Source organism: Petaurus breviceps, unplaced genomic scaffold (assembly GCF_028583685.1).
Source record: "Petaurus breviceps papuanus isolate PSGF00001 unplaced genomic scaffold, PetGlider_PUasm1.0 126, whole genome shotgun sequence".
NCBI classification, from domain to species: domain Eukaryota; kingdom Metazoa; phylum Chordata; class Mammalia; order Diprotodontia; family Petauridae; genus Petaurus; species Petaurus breviceps.
The window spans coordinates 65,567,909-65,586,022 of NW_027185655.1; the positions used below are offsets into that span (position 1 = coordinate 65,567,909).

Here is an 18,114-nt window from a genome sequence, read left to right on the forward strand (position 1 = left end):
AAGGGATTTAAAACAACATTTTTTCCTGAGTACTATTATACTTTATGGTATAAAAAAAGCTATTGACTTTTAATTCATTTATAGAAATGCGCAAATGGTGTACCTCAATATTATCTACAGCAAGATAGCAACATGCTGCCAGCACTGCTCGGCCATCTTGGAAATACCATTCTGCCAGCTCTTTACTGACCCTCTGTAAGAGTCTGTGGAGAAAAGAAAGATTTACCTCTAAAAATACTTTAACATAGGCACAGAAATAAATCATCTCCCATTATCACAGGTTATTAAAATTAACCTTTGGATAGCTAAAAATAGGCAATATTTACATAGAACTTTAAGGTGGACAGAACACTTTCCCCATAACATAGATAAAGTAACTGAAGCTTAAGCAGGTAAAGGGACTTGCTTGAGGTCCATCCACATGAGTGAGTGTCAGAGGACAGATTCAAATTTAGCTTCCTGACTCCAAAGTTGAGTGATCTTCCCTCTGTACCAAAATGTATGTAATATAGGTAGTCAGATTACTAAATTGGGTTCTGAAGGTAGAGCAGTAAACAGAATGGGGCATGGGTCAGGGAATTTGTCCTAAGGGGCAGAAATATTAAGGGCCACTAATAGGTGTTTTTATTCCTTCCTCTAAGGAATTCTGAAAGAAGGAGGGAGGGAGGCTGGTGGTAGGGCAGAGGCAGAGCTGGGAACCAGAGGGATAGCTAAAGTAATCTTCTGCTGAGGGAGCATCTTAATTGTTTTGGAGATTCTTTCATTTTATTGACCAGGGCCTCCTTGTGAAGGGCAGGGTAGAGAATTTCAAGGATCTAAGAACTATTTCCATAGACAGGGTAGATATGGAGCCATGATTTTCTGCCTCTGACTTTCCTATCCCTCCCTGAGACTTTCCTTATCTTTAAATCTTTACCTTCTAAGCTCCCTAATCTTTCTGAAGGAAAAAGAGGGATGGAGGTTGTAGAGAGCTAGAAGCCAAGCTGTTCCTGAAAGGACTAAGGGGCCCCCTCTCTGCTTCAACACTTGTCTTTAGTCAAGAAAGTCAGATTCAGCAACTTGGCAGAAAGAGTGCTGGCCTGGGACTCGGGAGAGCTGGGTTCTACTTGCTTCCTGGAAACAAACTCTAGGTCATTGTTTTCTTCTCTTTAAAATGAAGGAGCTGGACAAGGTCACTTCTAGTTCTAACAATCTCAGTCTATGAAATCTGTCCATCATATGATTATTTCAATTAAACTTCATTTTCAATAAGGGTTTGTGAACTTTCTGTAACCTTGAATAATTGACTTCCCTTTTCTGGGGCCTCAGTTTCCTCCTTTGTAAAAATCAAGAAGTTGTACTAGATCCTAACTCTAACATGTTCAGAGGGTTTGGGAAAGTCTTCTTCAAGCTTTCTTTCAGGCCCCTCCCCAAAACATCTATATGTTGTCTCTAAAAATTGTCACTCAGGGTCCAGTAATCAGGCTTTAAATACATACATACACACATATACATGCAATATGAATACACACACATATATACATATAGCTGTGAAGAAACAACCAATTATGGCTCATAACTAGATGTTAAGGTACTTTAGTGAGCTGCTTATTGGTCTTTTTATAGAGATGGCCCACATGCTAAGCACATGCTTGTCTTGGAGTCACTGTCTCCACCCCTTCCCAACTAAACTTATTGCTCAGGTTTGTGATGTTTGCCCAAGGTGCAAAAAAGCCCTCCTTCCCCCCAGTCGGGGAGCCTATGCTGAGGAAAAGTCTTGGGTTGGTGGAAAGCCAGAGACGCAGGGCTTCCTGCTGCATGGCATCTACAATACCCCATGATTGGCAGGGATATAAATTGCTTTGCAAACCATCTAAGCTTAAATCTTGCTCTTCATTCATCAATAGGTATTACATGTTTTCTGTGTGTAGACCCCTATGCTAAACACTGAAGAATAGACAATGACTAAATAAGTCAGCAAGTCAACAAGCATATAGTAAACCCTTACTAAGTGAAGTGCTTGGGATACAAATAGAAGCCATAAAACATGATCGCTGGCGCTGAGCCTTATTTCTTCCCATATGCTACACTTTTTTTTAAGCCTTTTCCATCCCTAACTGATAATGGTCCTAGAATTTCTGGAATGGCCCTAGTGTCAATTTAATTGCACTTAACAAGCATTTAGTCTCTGCTGTGGTGCCAGGCATGGGCAGCTACGTGGCACAATGGATAGGCTAGGTCTGGAGTCAGAAAAGCTCATCTTCCTGAGTTCAAATCTGGCCTAAGACACTCACTAGCCATGTGGCCCTGGGCAAATCACTTCACCCTGTTTGCCCCCATTTCTTCATCTGTAAAATGAGCTAGAGAAGGAAATGGCAAACCACTCTAGTATCTTTGCCAAGAAAACCTCAAATGCAGCCCCAAAGAGTCAGACAAGAATGAAAAAGACTGAACAACACCATGCCAGATATATTGGAATATAAAGTGCTAGGAACATAAAGGCAAAAACAACAATTTCAGACTTCAAGGACTTTATGTAGTCTCAGGAGAAAACAACACACACACACACACACACACACATACGGATGTAAATAGAGAGGAAAGCATATGCAAAATGATTCTGGGTGGGAGAAAACTTTACCAAGTAGGGAGATGAGGGAAAGGCTCCTGTAGGAGGCAGGATCTGAGCTGTGCTTGGAAGGAGGCTGGGGATTCTAAGAGATTTGGGTGAGCAAGGAAAGCCTTCTGAGCCTGGAGAATGGCTCTGTAAAGACAGGGGAAGGGAGATGGAACACTGTATACAGGCAGGGGGTGTGTTGAGCTAACTTATACAGCACTAGGGAAATTAGCAAACTATTCATCAAGGCTTCTTTTATTGTTTTGTTGATTGACTACACTTAAGAAAGTGATAAAGAAGATGTTAATAATTCAGATTAAACTTAAAAGTGTGTGCATACTCTTCCCCCAGAGAACCAGTTATTAAATATTTACTAAAACATCGCTGAGTTCCATGAATGGCAAGTAGTCCAGAAGGACAGGTTGAAGCCAGATCATGAAGGGGTTTTAATGCCAAAGAAAGAATTTTGTATTTTATCTTAAAGGCAACAGGGAACCACTGAAGCTTCTTGATTTTTTGATTTATAAAATATAACAGTTCTTAAGGAGTCCTTTAAGATAACTAAGGAATGGATTTGGAAGGAGTCTTCTTAGACTCATCAGTATTTTCAGTTTCTGCCAATGTCCTTTTGCCATAAATCCTAGTGAGAACAGGATTGGGTCACAAGATCATAAGTGGGAAAAAAGGGGCATTATAGACCATCTAGTGAGATGCCTCATTTTACAGATAAAGGAATTTAGGCCTCCAGAGTTTAGGTAATTTTTTCAAGGTCCCACTGGCAGTAAAATGGGAGAGTTAGGATTCAAACCCAGATCCTTTGATTCCATACCGACAGTACTGTCTACACCATGCTACCAGCATGACTCTCTAACCAGTTGACAATATAAATAGGAAATATCTAACAAAAACATATAATTCAACATAGATAATATTAATTGGTGGTTTTCTAAGTCGATGTATGGCCCACCAGCATTCTTTCTCTTTGATACCTCTGCTCTACCATCCTACTTTAATACACTAGGAGCAATAGATAGGCCTGGGAGTTTGGGTGCTGGGGAGGCAGAGAGTTCCAAGTTACAGTTAAAGCCAGTATTGATCAGGTGTCCACATTAAATCTAGCACCAGTATAGTGATACCCCTCCACTCCCTCAACCAGGCTGCTGAAGGAAGGGGGAAAAAAATTTCTGTGCCAATCAGTATTGGGACAAATGTGAATGGTTGTTTCACTTCCAGCCTGGGGGAGACAGACCCAGTCTCCCCCACAAAAAAAGGCCAAGGGGTTGGGACCTTTGATATGCACCAGTGGAGGAAAAGCCAATACTGAGAAAATCAAGTTCCCTTGATGCCTACCATGACCTACACCTACTATAGAACTATCTATGCTATGAACTTAAATGTAGTGATAACTATTTAAATCCATGTTACTCTTATATCTGACAAACTCATTAAAAAAATACAAAGGACCTAGCTGGGATGAAAAGTTGCTTACCCTTTGGTTAATTGGTGTCTGGGATCAACTCCATACTGAATTAGGGGGTGAAGCACAAGAACTTCCTCAGTTAACTTGGTGAGTTTAGGGAAGGTTTTGTTTTAGGGACTTTGATCAGACTGATCTCTGGAGAGGGTGGACCTTGCCAAATGACATCCTACAGGAGAAGATGTTAAGGATAATTGATTGTCTCCATTATCCTGGGTTTGAGCTACCCCTTTGTATTAGGCTATTTTTTAAAAGAGCCTTCTTTTAGAACAGAGAGCTAAGAACTAACCTCAGCACAAAGCATTCTGCCAAGGAGCAGCAAAAGACTGCCTTGGGGTAGAGGCACATGGTTGTGGCATGTGTTTGTATACATTTGGCTCCAATATGAGAGTTCCTGAACCCCATGTTCCTGACTCCTAACATCCTAGACAGATAGAGGTAAGGAGGGGTGGATTTCTTGGGCAATGCCAAATTCTTGATCAGTGTGATCTTAAAACCTAACCTTCTAAGAAGAAAGAAGCCATTTCCTGGGCAGTGCTAGTCTCCTAGTTGCCTTGCAAGCAATTTCCAGCTCATTTCTCTTCAGGGGAATTCCAAGCCTGAAGGGTAATGCTAGAAAATTCAACAACTGAATGTGTCTATGTGGTAGTACAGTATGAGAGAGTTCCCTACATAACAACCCCAAATTCATTTCCCTTCCAAGTTGAGTCCAAATTACTGGGCCAAGCAATGATTCTATAGAGCCCATCTCCACCCCCTCAGGGGAAGGCAGATGCGACGATAAAAAGGGAAGAGGCACCCTATTGACTACTTATGAGCCTCCCTGAATGCTTAATTTTGTTTTTCCATTTTCTGTGGGACAGAATAAAGACTGTCTGGTATTAGTTATAAATTGTTACCCTGAGTGTTTATGTGGGACCATTTCCCCACATAATATAGAGATTTGGGCATGAGTTATTTTCTGAGACATGTTTTGAGATTTCTTAGAGGCCATTAAGAGTTGGAAAAAACAAACAAAACAATATAAGATTTGGGGGGCCATGCCAAAGATTGAACCCAGTTCTGTAAGCCCGGAGCCATGGGTTCTGAGCCTCAGAACCCTTTCTGAATCAGCTACAAGCTCCCCTAACGTTCCCCATCCTTGGTTCTGGGGAAGGATTTTGTCCAAGAATCATCCTGCACAAGTCCTGGAGATAAATGTTCCTTTTCATGTTAGATGCAGTACATCTTGAGTCAGCAGGCAGCATGAAAGAGATGAGAGGGAGCTCCCTCTCTTGGAGTTTGTCATTTTGTTTAAGTGAGCCAAAGAAGTGCTCATACCAAGAGTCTTGTCTTTTTTAATCAAGTATATGCCATTTGATTCATATTTATAATATATATTCATAACAGGCATTTACATTTATTCTTAAAAGACTGTACAACAAAGGCTTTGCTGAAATTTTGTTTAAAAACGTTTTGTTTTGCAACTATAAAACATTTGGGAACCACCAGGCCAGCATCTAAGAAAGTTATAAGCAATCATGTTTCCTTGAAAATGGCAAGGCTCCATAGGAGCAGTTTGTTTAGGGAATTGTACCATGTTCTCAAATATGATGTTTATTTAAATTTTATGAAGCCCTAACACATATTGATTTTGTGATTGGGTCAGAATATTTGAAATCAGGATTCTGTTAGTAAATTCATGTAATTATAGCCATAAAGCACTGAACTGGTTAGAGAGGAAAGGCAGAAAGTATTCCCTGGGTGACCTTGGGCAAGGCATTTTCTAGTACATGGTTTCCTCATCTATAAAATGAAATTGGATTAGATGGCTTCTAAGTTCCTCTCCAATTCAAGATCCATAGTGCTTAGAGAAGAGAGACCATGTAAACAGAGGAAGAGATGAATGTTCATGTCTCAGTAGTGGGCTATTCAATGGCTCTCAAAAAACACATATTTAAGTTAAATCTGTATTTTTAACATTTTTCCATCACCTTCTTAAGCCTAGACAAAACAATAAATAAATCCTACCTTGTCATAGTATTATAGATTTCCAAGATATAAATGCTTCCACTGAAAATTTCAATATACATTGCTAAGAAGATAGATCTGGCACAACCCTACATCTAAATTATTTCTTTGGCAAGTGACAATCACTCAGGCATCTCAGTTTCCCTCTACTGAGGAGTTAATGAAGGAGTTAGACTGGAGATGCCTTTGCACTCTAGATCTTCCCCTGATTAGTATCAGTGGAGGTGGCAGTGATAAGGGTAATGGAGAGTAAAGGGACTAGAATGGGACAGAGGACATTAGTAAGTTGAAAAACCCTATTTGCATTCCTATTTTATAACTAAGATGTCTTCCATTTTTACAGTGAAACAGCAGCATCGCAATTTTTAAAAATACAATTACCTCCTAATTAATCTCAAGTTCTTTGTATATTCTCCAAGTTCCCTACTTCTCATTTTCCTCAATATCTTTAGCTTTCCTAGCAGCAGCATAGAGAAGCATACAGACTGCTTCACTCTTGCCAGCAATTCTCCCTTATATTTTTTGCAAAAGGCCTACATGAAGGAGAAAATTATAATGAGCTGTATAAGTCATCTCCTTTCTTGTGGGATCAAGAGAGTGAAGATCAGAGCCAAAAAACAATAAATGGCAACAACAATAACAACAAATATACATATATATACACACACATAAACATATATATATATATATATATCACTCACTCATTGTAATCATCCATGTTGTTTCCATCAGAATATGAAGATCCATTATGTATAGACACTTGTGGAGTCTGTATATTTCCCTCACAAGCAGCCTAGAAATTAAATTAACATTGGTAAAACCATTTTCAATTTGACAATTTCAGAAGACTTCACTTTAGAATTAAATAATGTAAAACATATACTTGAGCATATAACTACTTATTTGAAATGTATCCTATAAGTGGAATTCTGTTAGGAGGAATGTGGTTTTTTTGGGTTCAGATCTGTGATGTCATTGGGATAGGAAATACCATCCTCTGCACAGATCTACAATTCATCAGTAATATCTCTATATAGTGTTAGAAGTACTTCGGGGGTTCTGACAGTCTAAGTCTCAATCAGAATCCTATAACTTGTAGGTTTAAGAGGCTGGACTTGAACCTGGGTCATCCTGATTCTATGGCTGTCTCTCTCTCCACAAGCCATGATGCTTCTCATAAATGATGAGAGAAGTTGTCTTTGAAAAGTTAATGGTAACAAAATCATACTAAGCCTACATATTACCAGCAGAAGCAGTTTTAAGCAAATGATTAAAAAAATTTTGTTTTAAAAACACTATATGTGTGTATGATATGTATGTTTGTATACACGTACACATATATAACATACATGTATATGTGTGTGTCATATACATACACAATTGGTTTGTTTTTTTTAATCCAGCTTCCTACTTCCTCGAATAATCACTGACTCTGTCTTGGTGTGTGAGAGTTATGTTAGTCCTTTGTCATACCTGTGCAACAAGGAGGGCTTCTCTAAGTTGGCCTCTTGAAGTAAAAAAATTAACAAGCTTTTCCACATCCCCAGTAGCTATACAATATGGGATGACATCATCATTTACTTCCAGGATTAATTGTTCTGCTCTCCTAACAAAACAATCAAACAAACATTCCAATTACAAAACTTTAACAAAAGATTCATAAAAATCTTTAAGGTTTCCAAAATATTTTACATACATATCTCATGTGATACAAATCTTGTTGGTATTATCATCCCTATTTTACGAAGGAAAAAACTGAGGTTTAGAGAAGACATGTGCCCATGCTCATTCAGGTGACTGTCAGAATTGAGATTTTTCTTATATTAGAAAACACTCCCTCTTCAGAGGAAAGAGTCACTGGATGAAATAAAATATTCCTGAAAGTCTACAGGTGGTTTCTGAGCTTTGTTTAACCTATTACTCCACTGGCAGTGAAACATCAGGGAGAAGGATTTCCTATCTTTCTCAAGGCCATGAAATGAAAACTTCATAACTGAATTGAGAGATGCAATGGCCACTTTTTTGCTATCTTTAAGCACTGACTCTTGTCTTGAAGTTTCTGGAAATCTAACGCCCTCATCTTTTCTGTTAGATAGTCAGCCAGCCAGCCAACAAGCATTTACTAAGTACTTATTGTGTTCCAGACACTGGGTTAGGCACTGGGGATACAGAGGAAAGCAAAAGACAGGGATTATACGTTCTAATGGGGGAAAAAACATGTAAATAGCTAGGTACATACAAAACACAATCAGAATAGATAAAAGAGAATCTTGAAGGGGAAGGCACAGTTCTAAAATATTCTATTTTGACTATGAAACTGGATAATTCATTGGTCTGCAAGAAATCTGTAAGGAAAATAGTAATTTAAAGGAAAACTTCATTCTGGAACTTCCTTCCCTTTTATCCCCATCATGAAGTCCTACATCATCAAAGTAAGAAACATGATCTCAGTAATCAAAGTACTTTGAGTAATTAAAAATGACTTATGATATTCCATAGCTGCAAATTTCTTTAGTGTTTCAGTTAGTCATTTGTTCCTTTTTCTGTTGTTTGTATTTTTATGTCATTTATTTTTTGATTGTCTTGTTTTCACTATTAGTAAGTTCTCCAAGTAACTGGCAAGTGTTTAGCAATAAGAAATCAGGGAAAGCTAATAGTGCAGAAAAGACAAAAGGGAAAAAAAATATCTTAAACAAATTTAGTGAAGCATTACAAAAGCACTAAGTTTGTTCAGTTTGATGACTTAGAAAACCTGAAGTTCAAGGGAGTATTGGGATTGGTTGGTGAACTAAAAACTTAAAGAAACCAAACCTTGAAACCCAGAAAGTGGAGAAAATGAGAACTGATTTCAAAGGAATGGTGAGGGGCAAGTGTAATGTTAATTGAATTTAAGATCTTTCCAACCCATTAATAGGCCTCATGTGGAGTTAAGGGAAGCTTGCTTAGGGGAAACTTGCTTGTAAGAAGGCTTTCACACCTTTTGCTAATTTCTAATTAGGCACTGAGTCATGAGGTTTGGGATGCCCTCTGCCTCTAAAAATACCTGAGTTGGTATTTTGCTTTAGAGACTTGCTTATTAGAATGATCTTGTGATCCCCTGATCAAGATTCTGAATAGCCATATGTTCAGAGCTCCCAACTGCTCAGATGTAAAGGCTCTCGATACAGGGATGTAAGTAAAGTGTATAGCAATATTGCTTTGATTTTGGCAGTTAGAGCCCTGTCTGTTGGTTTTTATTTTTCTGCTTGTATTTTCTCTGAAGTTCAGGGTCCTGACTTTTCCCCTGAACTAGTGAATGTAATTAAAAGAGATTATCGACCCTTTAAACAGCTACCTTTCCTAGTAAAGCAGATCTAGGAACCTGTGGTAGCAGTCATCCTGGGTATGCCAGTGAGGTTGCCACTACAACAAATAGTTTAAGAAAAGAGGAGAAAAGGAAAAAGGCAGCAAGTAGTGAGGCAATGCAGAAAAAGATATGAGTGGTAGAAAGAAATGACAAAAGGGAGAGAAAAGTTGCAAGGGTAGTTGTAACTCTGAGAGATGTGACAGACCTCTGAAATTCTCCTTTTATGATGAAGAAGCAAATGGCAGATAAACAGTTTGTCAGAGAGACAGATGATAGAGGAATAGAGAGAGAGATGACAGATAGATGATAGAGAAATGATAGTGATAGAATATTGATGACAGAGAGATAGAGTCAGAATTGGTTACAGGCTCAGCATAGAATTGGCTCTATCCCTTATACCATCTCTACCTGTATTACTTTATGATAATAATTTTTATTTTATAATTATTCTGAAGTACTGCAGAATTCTAAGACAGATTTGGGGGTGGGGACAGAAGAAGGGGACTACATCTGTGATTTCATTTGTTCTGTAGGTAATTCTCGGAATGGAAACTCCTTCTAACAATATAGACTAGTACACGCTCTGCAACAACTTAGACAGAAAGTCAGAAAGTTCCCTGAGGAAGTGTGAGGTCAAATGAAATGATTCTCCAGCATCCTACATCCAGTATGAATCAGCATGGTGCTTCACATAAAGGATAAAGTCCCTATATGTCTGCTGTACAAATGAATGATGACTTGGTTTTGTGATTATCCAAAATTATTTCTTTTGGTGATGCAAAACATTTGGACAGTTTTTTTTTTTTTTTAAGCAATCGGGGTTAAGTAACTTGCTCAAGGTTACACGGCCAGTTATTTCTGGGTGTGGTGCTAAGTATCAGAGCCCAGATTCGATCCCAAGTCATCCCAACTCAGGGGCCGGTGTTCTTACTCACTACACCACCTGGCCGCCCCTCATTTGGACGGTTTTGAAGATGCCCTAATCCTCTTGACCAGTAGAGTCTTCTTCCTTATTGTTATTGTTCAGTTGTTTCAGTCATGTTTGCCTGTTGTGACCCTATTTGGGGTTTTCTCGGCAGAGATAATGGAGTAGTTTGTCCTTTCCTTCTTAAGCTCATTTTATATATGAGGAAACTGAGACAAATAGGTTTAAGTGACTTGCCCAGGGTCACATGGTTCAGATTTGAACTCAGGAAGATGAATCTTCCTGACTCTGGGCCTAGCTCTCTGTTCACTCATCCACCTAGTCTTCTGTATCTGGGTCGCCTTCTCCTTTATGCTCATTGATGGCAGAATCACTTTGTGTCCTCAGTCTTTATAGCAGCACACAATGAGTCCTTAATAAGTACCTGTTAGTTGGTCAATAGCATAGTAATATTGTTGAAGCCTAGGATATATACCATTTGGCAGATGGAATGCAAAACTCAAAATGATAGCTCATTTTCCTGTATTTATGCCTAAGGCCCAAAAGAGGAATAATAAATACTTTAAATGCTTCTTGTTGATGAAAGAAAAAGCTGTGCTTCAGTGAAATTGTCCTCCACTAAGCTGTCCTGCAGTTCACTGGAGACAAGTGAGTTCTCCGGTTGTGTTGATGCCATGACATACAAGTGAATTGGATTTAAGTGAGGGAGGTCTGTGCAAAGTCACCAGCCCCTCTTTTATCTCTGGAACCATCTGGGTTAGATATACATCAGGAAAACTGGAGACAGCCCAGGATGCAGTGGGGGACCCTGGTCTTTTCAGGCTAAGGTCTTTAAGTTGCTAAGAACACAAGCCTGTGGCAGCAGCATTCAACTATAAATAAGAGCCTTTGTTCCTCACAGCCTTCATCACAGTTACTGTCAAGTATGGTAATAGTGGAGTAAATGGTAATGTTTTCATTGCCATGACAACTGGCAACGAAAGATTTTGTGTCTAGTCTTTATTTGTTTAATTTGTTTTTTATTTGGAGGAGGCTTGAAATTTTTCTGCAAATCAGTGACCTATGGTGGAAAAATTTATTTCTTACTTGTGCCCTACAGGCTTAACTGCAGTTCACTACATGAGGGTGAGACAGTTAACGGGTCTCACTAAGTAGATATATTACTATCCTTAAAAATCTTGTTAGGACATTGTAAGGTCATTTTAAAGGGGAAGGAAGTATCTTTTGGTTAAATGGAAATCCTTTATTGCATCAATATATTCTATTACACTCTAGGAATGAAAAAAGAGACAGAAGGAAGGAATACCAGGATAATTGTTTTAGGTTTATAGAATAGGTATTTTCAAAATGAAACCAAGAGGGAGTGATGATTCCTGGGGTAATTCTCAGGACTTAACTTCATGAAATGGGAAATTTCATTGTTACTAAGTGTGGTCCCTTTTTTTCCTCTCACTTTCTCAATTCCACAGGGATAAGTGGTTGATCAATGAGGTCCTACTAACTGCAAAAGAGTTCTTTGTACCAACTTTTAATTAGCAGCCATATGTCCACCAAACTTTATAATCCAGTTAGTTAAACTATATTAATAGGCTCAGTATTTGATTACTTGGATTATTTGGACATGGTATTTCATAGAACTGAAACCTGAAGAAGAGATTCAACTTCCTGGACTGGCTCCAGGAAAGAAACTGAGCCCTGGGAATGGCTTGAGCAGAATCAGCCGTAGATCCTCTCTAGTTTTGAGAATGTTAATTATATATAATTATATAACCACATTTGCTAATGAAAAAGTTCAACTCATATATGCCTTGATATCTCCTTAAAACTCTACTTTTAAAAAATCAACTTAGCCAATGGTTTATCTATTTTATCATTTTTTTTAAAAGTTCCTACTTTTATTAATTCCATTTTTAAACTTCAGATATTATTCATCTTTTCTTTGGTTTTCAGGATTTTTTTAAATTGATTTTTAAAATATGGTGATTTTCTAGTTTTTTAGTTGCATGAGCAATTTGTTAATCTGTTCTTTCTTTAGATGATGAAACTGGTACATGTTATATTTTGGCTATATCCCCCAAATTTTGATATGTGGTCTCATTTCTGCAGCTACTTTAATGAAATTATGCATCATCTCTATGATTTGTTCTCTGACTCACCAATTCTTTAGTTATTTATTCTCCAGTTAATTTTTAATCCTTTCTTCAATGGTCCTATGTTGAATAAAATTTTATTGCATTGTGGCCTGTAAGATTTATTTAATATTTCTGCTTTTATGTATTTGTAGAGTTTTTATGTTCTCATACATGGTCAATTTTTATAAAGATGTCATGTGCAGATAAAAAAAATATTTATACTCCTTTCTGTTCCTCTCCAATAATTGCCAGAGAGCTATCATATCTAAATTTTCTAAAATTCTGTTCAGACCCTCAATTTCTTACTTGTTTTAAGTAAAAATTTGTCTAGCTAAAAAAAGGCACATTGAGGTCCCTCACTATTATAGTTTTTACTGCCTATTCCACTCTATAACTCATTTCATTTTTCTTTTAAATATTTATATGCTATACCATTCACTGGATATTAATTCATCACCTCTGGTAACTTTTGAGCAAAATGTAGTTTTCTTTTTTATCTCTCTTAATCTAGTCTGTTTTTGGTATTGCCTTATCTGAGAGTATGATTGCTACCTTGGCTTTTCTGAGTTCTTGATCTAGCTATAAAACGTCACATAATAAACTACTTAGAAGAACAAGGAAGAAAGTACCTTTTGGATCTATGGATGGGGAAAAATTCATGACCAAACAAGGAATAGAAAGGATCACAGAAGGGGCGGCCAGGTAGCACAGCAAGTAAGAGCACTGGCTCCAGTGTTGAGAAGACCTGGAGATTGAATCCCGGGCTCAGACACTTAGCACCCACCCAGAAACACCTGGCCGTGTAACCTTGAGCAAGTTACTTAACCCCAATTGCTTAAGGGTGGCCAGGTGGCTCAGCGAGTAACAGCACCGGCTCCAGTGTTGTGGATGACCTGGAGATCGAATCCCGGGCTCAGACACTCAGCACCACACCCAGAAATAACTGGCCGTGGAACCTTGAGCAAGTTACTTATCCCCGATTGCTTAAAAACATAAAAAAAAGGATCACAGAAGATTAAACTCATAATTTGGTTACATAAAATTTTTAAAAAGCTTTGCACCAACCAAAACAATGTAGATAGGATTTAAAGGGAAATAATTCATAAGGAAAAAAAGTTATGCAGCATTTTTCTCTGATAAAGATCTTATTTCCAAATCATGTAAGGTATTGACTCAGATTTATGACCAAAAGAGACGTTCCCCAACTGGTAAATGGTCAAACAGACAGTTCTTAAGGGAAGAAATCCAACCCATCTATCATGATATTACAAAAATGCTCCACATCACTAGTGGAGAAATACAAATAAAAGCAATTTTGAGGTTCTACCTTACACAAATCAGATAGGCAAAGTTGAAACAAAGTTGGAGAGTCATTAATGCACTGTTGGCAGAGCTGTGAATTGGGCCAGCCATTCCCAGAAGAGGAGGTGGGGGAATGGGAGGAGGGGATAAATGCAGGTTCATTGAAAAAAACATTTTTTTAAACTGTACCTATCTATGGAGAAATCTAGCTTTTGATTGAACCCTTTAACAAGTGTGAGGAAAATTTATTTATTCACAATAATGGGGAAAGAGAAGATGGCCAATTTAAGTTCCTAGATTACACAAAAAACACACCATTAAACCATAACCTTGACAGACTTTTTAACACTGCAACCAAAGTAAGTTTTACCTCCTCTTTTTCTTTTTCACGACTACTGGAGAACCTAATCTGTTAAGGTTTGGTGAAAAGGCCAAGAGCCAGACAACAGGAAAAAGGAGAATGCTGGGCCTGGAAGCCCCTTCCCTCAGGAGTCCAGCCAAATCTCCATTTATTAAGTCCCCGTATAATGTATTACGTTGGGCTTGGGGAAAAGTATAAAGTTTAGCTTAGAAATGCAAGCTCATTAGAGTGGAGAATAAGATATAAACACAAGTAGCTAACACATTCACCATATCATATAGGCACCTAACGTAGAAAAAAATATATTGCAATTGGGAGGGTCATAGGAGGCTTCCTAGAAGATATGGCAGTGAATTAAGGGCTAGATTTGGAGACAAGGGAACTGGGTTCAAATTCCATTACTGACAATAGCTGTATGACCCTGGAAAAGTCACTTAATCTCTATGAATCTGAGTTTCTTCATATATAAAATGAAGGAATTGGACTAACTGGTCTTTAAGATTCCATCTAGCTCTCAATCTGTGATCCTGTGATTCCTTCCTTTTACAAATGAAGAACCTAAAGCCTGTTGAGGGTAAGTCATTTGTTATACAAAATAGAAAGTGGTAGAATGAGAAATAATCATAGTGATCCAAACTGGCAGAAAATTTTTAAAAATACCATTTTAGTTATTCAATTTACTTCTTTCTTAGTATATGAATGTAGCCCTATCTCTAGGCAGACTTAGTGGTCCCCTGAGGCATGGTCTTTTGATTCTATGCATGTGTAGCATGACTGCTGATTGGTTGAGAAACTTCGGGAATAGAAAAGCCAAGGAAGAAAATTGCTGGAGCCACAGGCATGTGAGAGAAAGCTGGAACTCTAACAGATGCCTTGTTTCCCAGTGCCTACATCCATTGAGATTGCTAAGAGTGGACTTGTTAGATGAGACAGTTTTCTCCCTGGTTGGGCTAAAATTTCATCTTGTTTCTGGGTTGCCTAAGTGCCCTAACTCTTATTATACATTCCATCACATAAACTAATTTACATGGCCTCCCCAATTACTATCTTACTTGTTTCCTTTGATAAATGTGTTTTCTTACTATCTGTGATTGTCTTTCATATAATAAACATGTGGTGGAGAGGGGAAGATAACATGACTAACATTAACTGTTTCTCTTACTTTTGGTAAGATTAACATCTTAAAAAAAAGTTGCCCTATAAGTTTGGGATGTTCGTCCAGGACAAATAAGAAAAGTAGTTTTTATCCTGAACCCCACCAAAGAATGATACCTCTAGATGTCAAATATTCTATGTTATTGTAATAGATATAATTCTCTTGAAGACAGGAGAAAAGTGATCAGTCAGTCATGGCCATCGTCTAACTACCCAGAAAAGTAGAAATCACAAGCTTACCAGTCCTTTGTTCTATGGTCAACTGTTACATTAACATCATGGTTTCTCCATATTTTGTCTTACCTCTGCATTAACTTCTTCCAATATTTCATTGAGACCCCTGGTGCAACTGATAGTGCTTTGTCCCACTAGAACAGAAAAATACACCATAGCTATGTTGGTTGCAGTCACATTTCACCCTTAAATTATTTTTTCCACTTTCCAAAGCAATAGAGATTTCCAAAGCATTAGAGATTTCAACAAACATAATTTTTATTCCTGTTTCATGTTATCTATAGAAAAGTATTATTTTCTTTCTTTAAAAAAGAGGTTAACCTATTGACATTGAAGCAAACAAATAATACTATAGATATAAGGAAGACCTGAGTACCAATCCAGCCTCAGACTTCTTACTAGCTGTGTGATGTGGGCAAGTCACCTAATTTCTGTCTGCCTCCTTTTCTTCACCTTTAAAATGAAGATAATACTAGCACCTACCTCCCAAGAGTTGTGAGAATAAGATCATGTTTGTAAAGCGCCCTGCAAGCCTTAAAGAGCTACAAAGTCAGACTGTATCTTTTAGAAGAAAAAAACTTTTAAATTGGTTTTAACTTTAACTTACATATTTGGGTTGAAATGCCACTTATTTATTCATACATTCCTCCATCTCCTTTGGCATTGTGCCATAATATTTTTCCCCGTAGAGCAAACAGTAAATCACTCCTACAATGTTTACTTACTTATTCTATCAGGACTTGTTTTTATTAAATAATACAAGGTTTTGTTTCTAGCATTCAGCTTTGTAATTAAAGTTGGTTGTTAACTAAAATAAATGATTTCATAAAGTAAAATGTGGTGAAAATTATATTATCTACAGAAATTATTTTTGAAAGACAGTAATCTCCCCAATGTTAAGGTTAATGTCGAAGAAAGATGAAGAAAATTATGCACTAGTCTATATTTTCCTTTTGCATTACAAAGTTTTCCCTAAGATATGTTTGCTAGCTATTAAGTAAGAAGGATTTCCCTTTATCTCTGAAATTCACAGCAAAGAAAAGAATGCTAAACATGGGACTATACACAATCATCATTACCTTATTTTCAAAGGACTAAGGACAAAAATACCTAGAATCTTGAAGCCCTTGGATCTCATAGTACACTTAACCCAATTGTTAAGAAGGAAAATTGGATCCTTAGGTAGATGACTGGACAAGAGAACCATTTAAAATAATTTTGACTCTAAATTAGATAAATTCCATCTGGTGAAAATTCTATTTTCCCATCAAGCATGATTTTTCCATTTCCTCCTTGACTTTGAATTAATTTTGCATTGAGAAGTGGTCCTAGTAATGACCTAAGTGCATAGGACTTAATTGCTGAGATACTTTCAACACCAAAGTTGATTCTTTATTGGAATAATTTCTTACAATTACTCCTAAACTGTATGGTTTTCTAACTTGAGTGTTCTTCAAAGATTTTCACTGTATTGATTTAAAATAAACAAAAAAATCATTGTTCAGCTTTGAGATAAGACAGCAATAAAATGAATAAAAAAATTTGATATACATATTCATATGTATATATGTGTGTGATATAAATGTATATAGAATACTTTGGAGCCTTCAATAAAAAACACACATTACAATGATAAACTATGAAAAATGTCATCATCATCACAAAAGGTTTTTAAACTTGCTCAATGACATCAGGGCTATAAAATGTTAATTTCCTAGGCCCAATTAACTGATGCTTTTCTGTGGAAATGCCTCATTTGGTTGTGAAGGTTAACTGTTAGTGATACTCCATACTTTCAATAATCAATATTAATAATAGTATTCCAGTATTAGAAATGAAATGGTCATTTTTTGGGGATCAAAGACATCCAGTAAGAGTATTTAAGAAGACTTGAAATTCTATTTCCAAACTGGTATTACTCTATGTATGTGTGTGTGAGAGAGAGATTTCACATAATCTTTAATCCAAAAATTATCATATAGATTTAGTAAGCATAATTTATGAAATTTTCCACTCTGATTATTATTTGTGTTGAGGCATCTTACCTCCCCAAGTTCAACCATGAGCTCACAGTATCTTTGGATGTGCCCTAGTGTCAAGTGTATCTGAGCAGCTTCCTTCAGTCGTTCCTCTTTACTGGGTGCACCAATACCACCTCCGAACTTGGACATCTTGATTGTTGTCAGTTCTTGTGCTTTGGACTGGAAAAGGGAAATTATTCAATGAATTCTGGGATTGCAAATAGAAAATAATACAAATACAACATGGACAAAAAAATTAAGTTTTAATATTGGAATCATGAAATCTATTTAAAAATATCCATGAGCTAAAACTTACTGACACCATCTCAACAGTAAATAGAAAGTAGAATTAAGACTTTCTGGGGGCAGAGAGATTACATTTTTAATTATACCCAAGTATAGAATATAATTGTAGTTACAAAAGCCAGTAGGGGGTGCTAGTGACTAAATTATATATCTGGGATCAAAAGATGAAAAATATTTTGTCCTTCAAAGGCAAAAATGATTGACCCACTCTAAATAGCCAATATATTTTGAATTATTCATCCCAAAGTG

At 37.1% G+C, this 18,114-nt stretch overlaps 1 protein-coding gene across 1 annotated transcript in view; it reads right to left on the reverse strand.

Moving 5' to 3' along the window:
• The window catches only part of WDR17 (WD repeat domain 17), a 111,967-nt gene that overhangs the window by 26,016 nt on the left and 67,837 nt on the right, over positions 1-18,114 (reverse strand). Inside the window, exons 17-21 of the mRNA XM_069096691.1 lie at positions 17,584-17,739; positions 15,608-15,672; positions 7,557-7,689; positions 6,785-6,876; positions 104-203 (exon numbers count right to left, since the gene is read on the reverse strand). Of these exons, the coding sequence (XP_068952792.1) occupies positions 104-203; positions 6,785-6,876; positions 7,557-7,689; positions 15,608-15,672; positions 17,584-17,739 (546 nt within the window). The remainder of the gene's footprint in view (positions 1-103; positions 204-6,784; positions 6,877-7,556; positions 7,690-15,607; positions 15,673-17,583; positions 17,740-18,114) is intronic.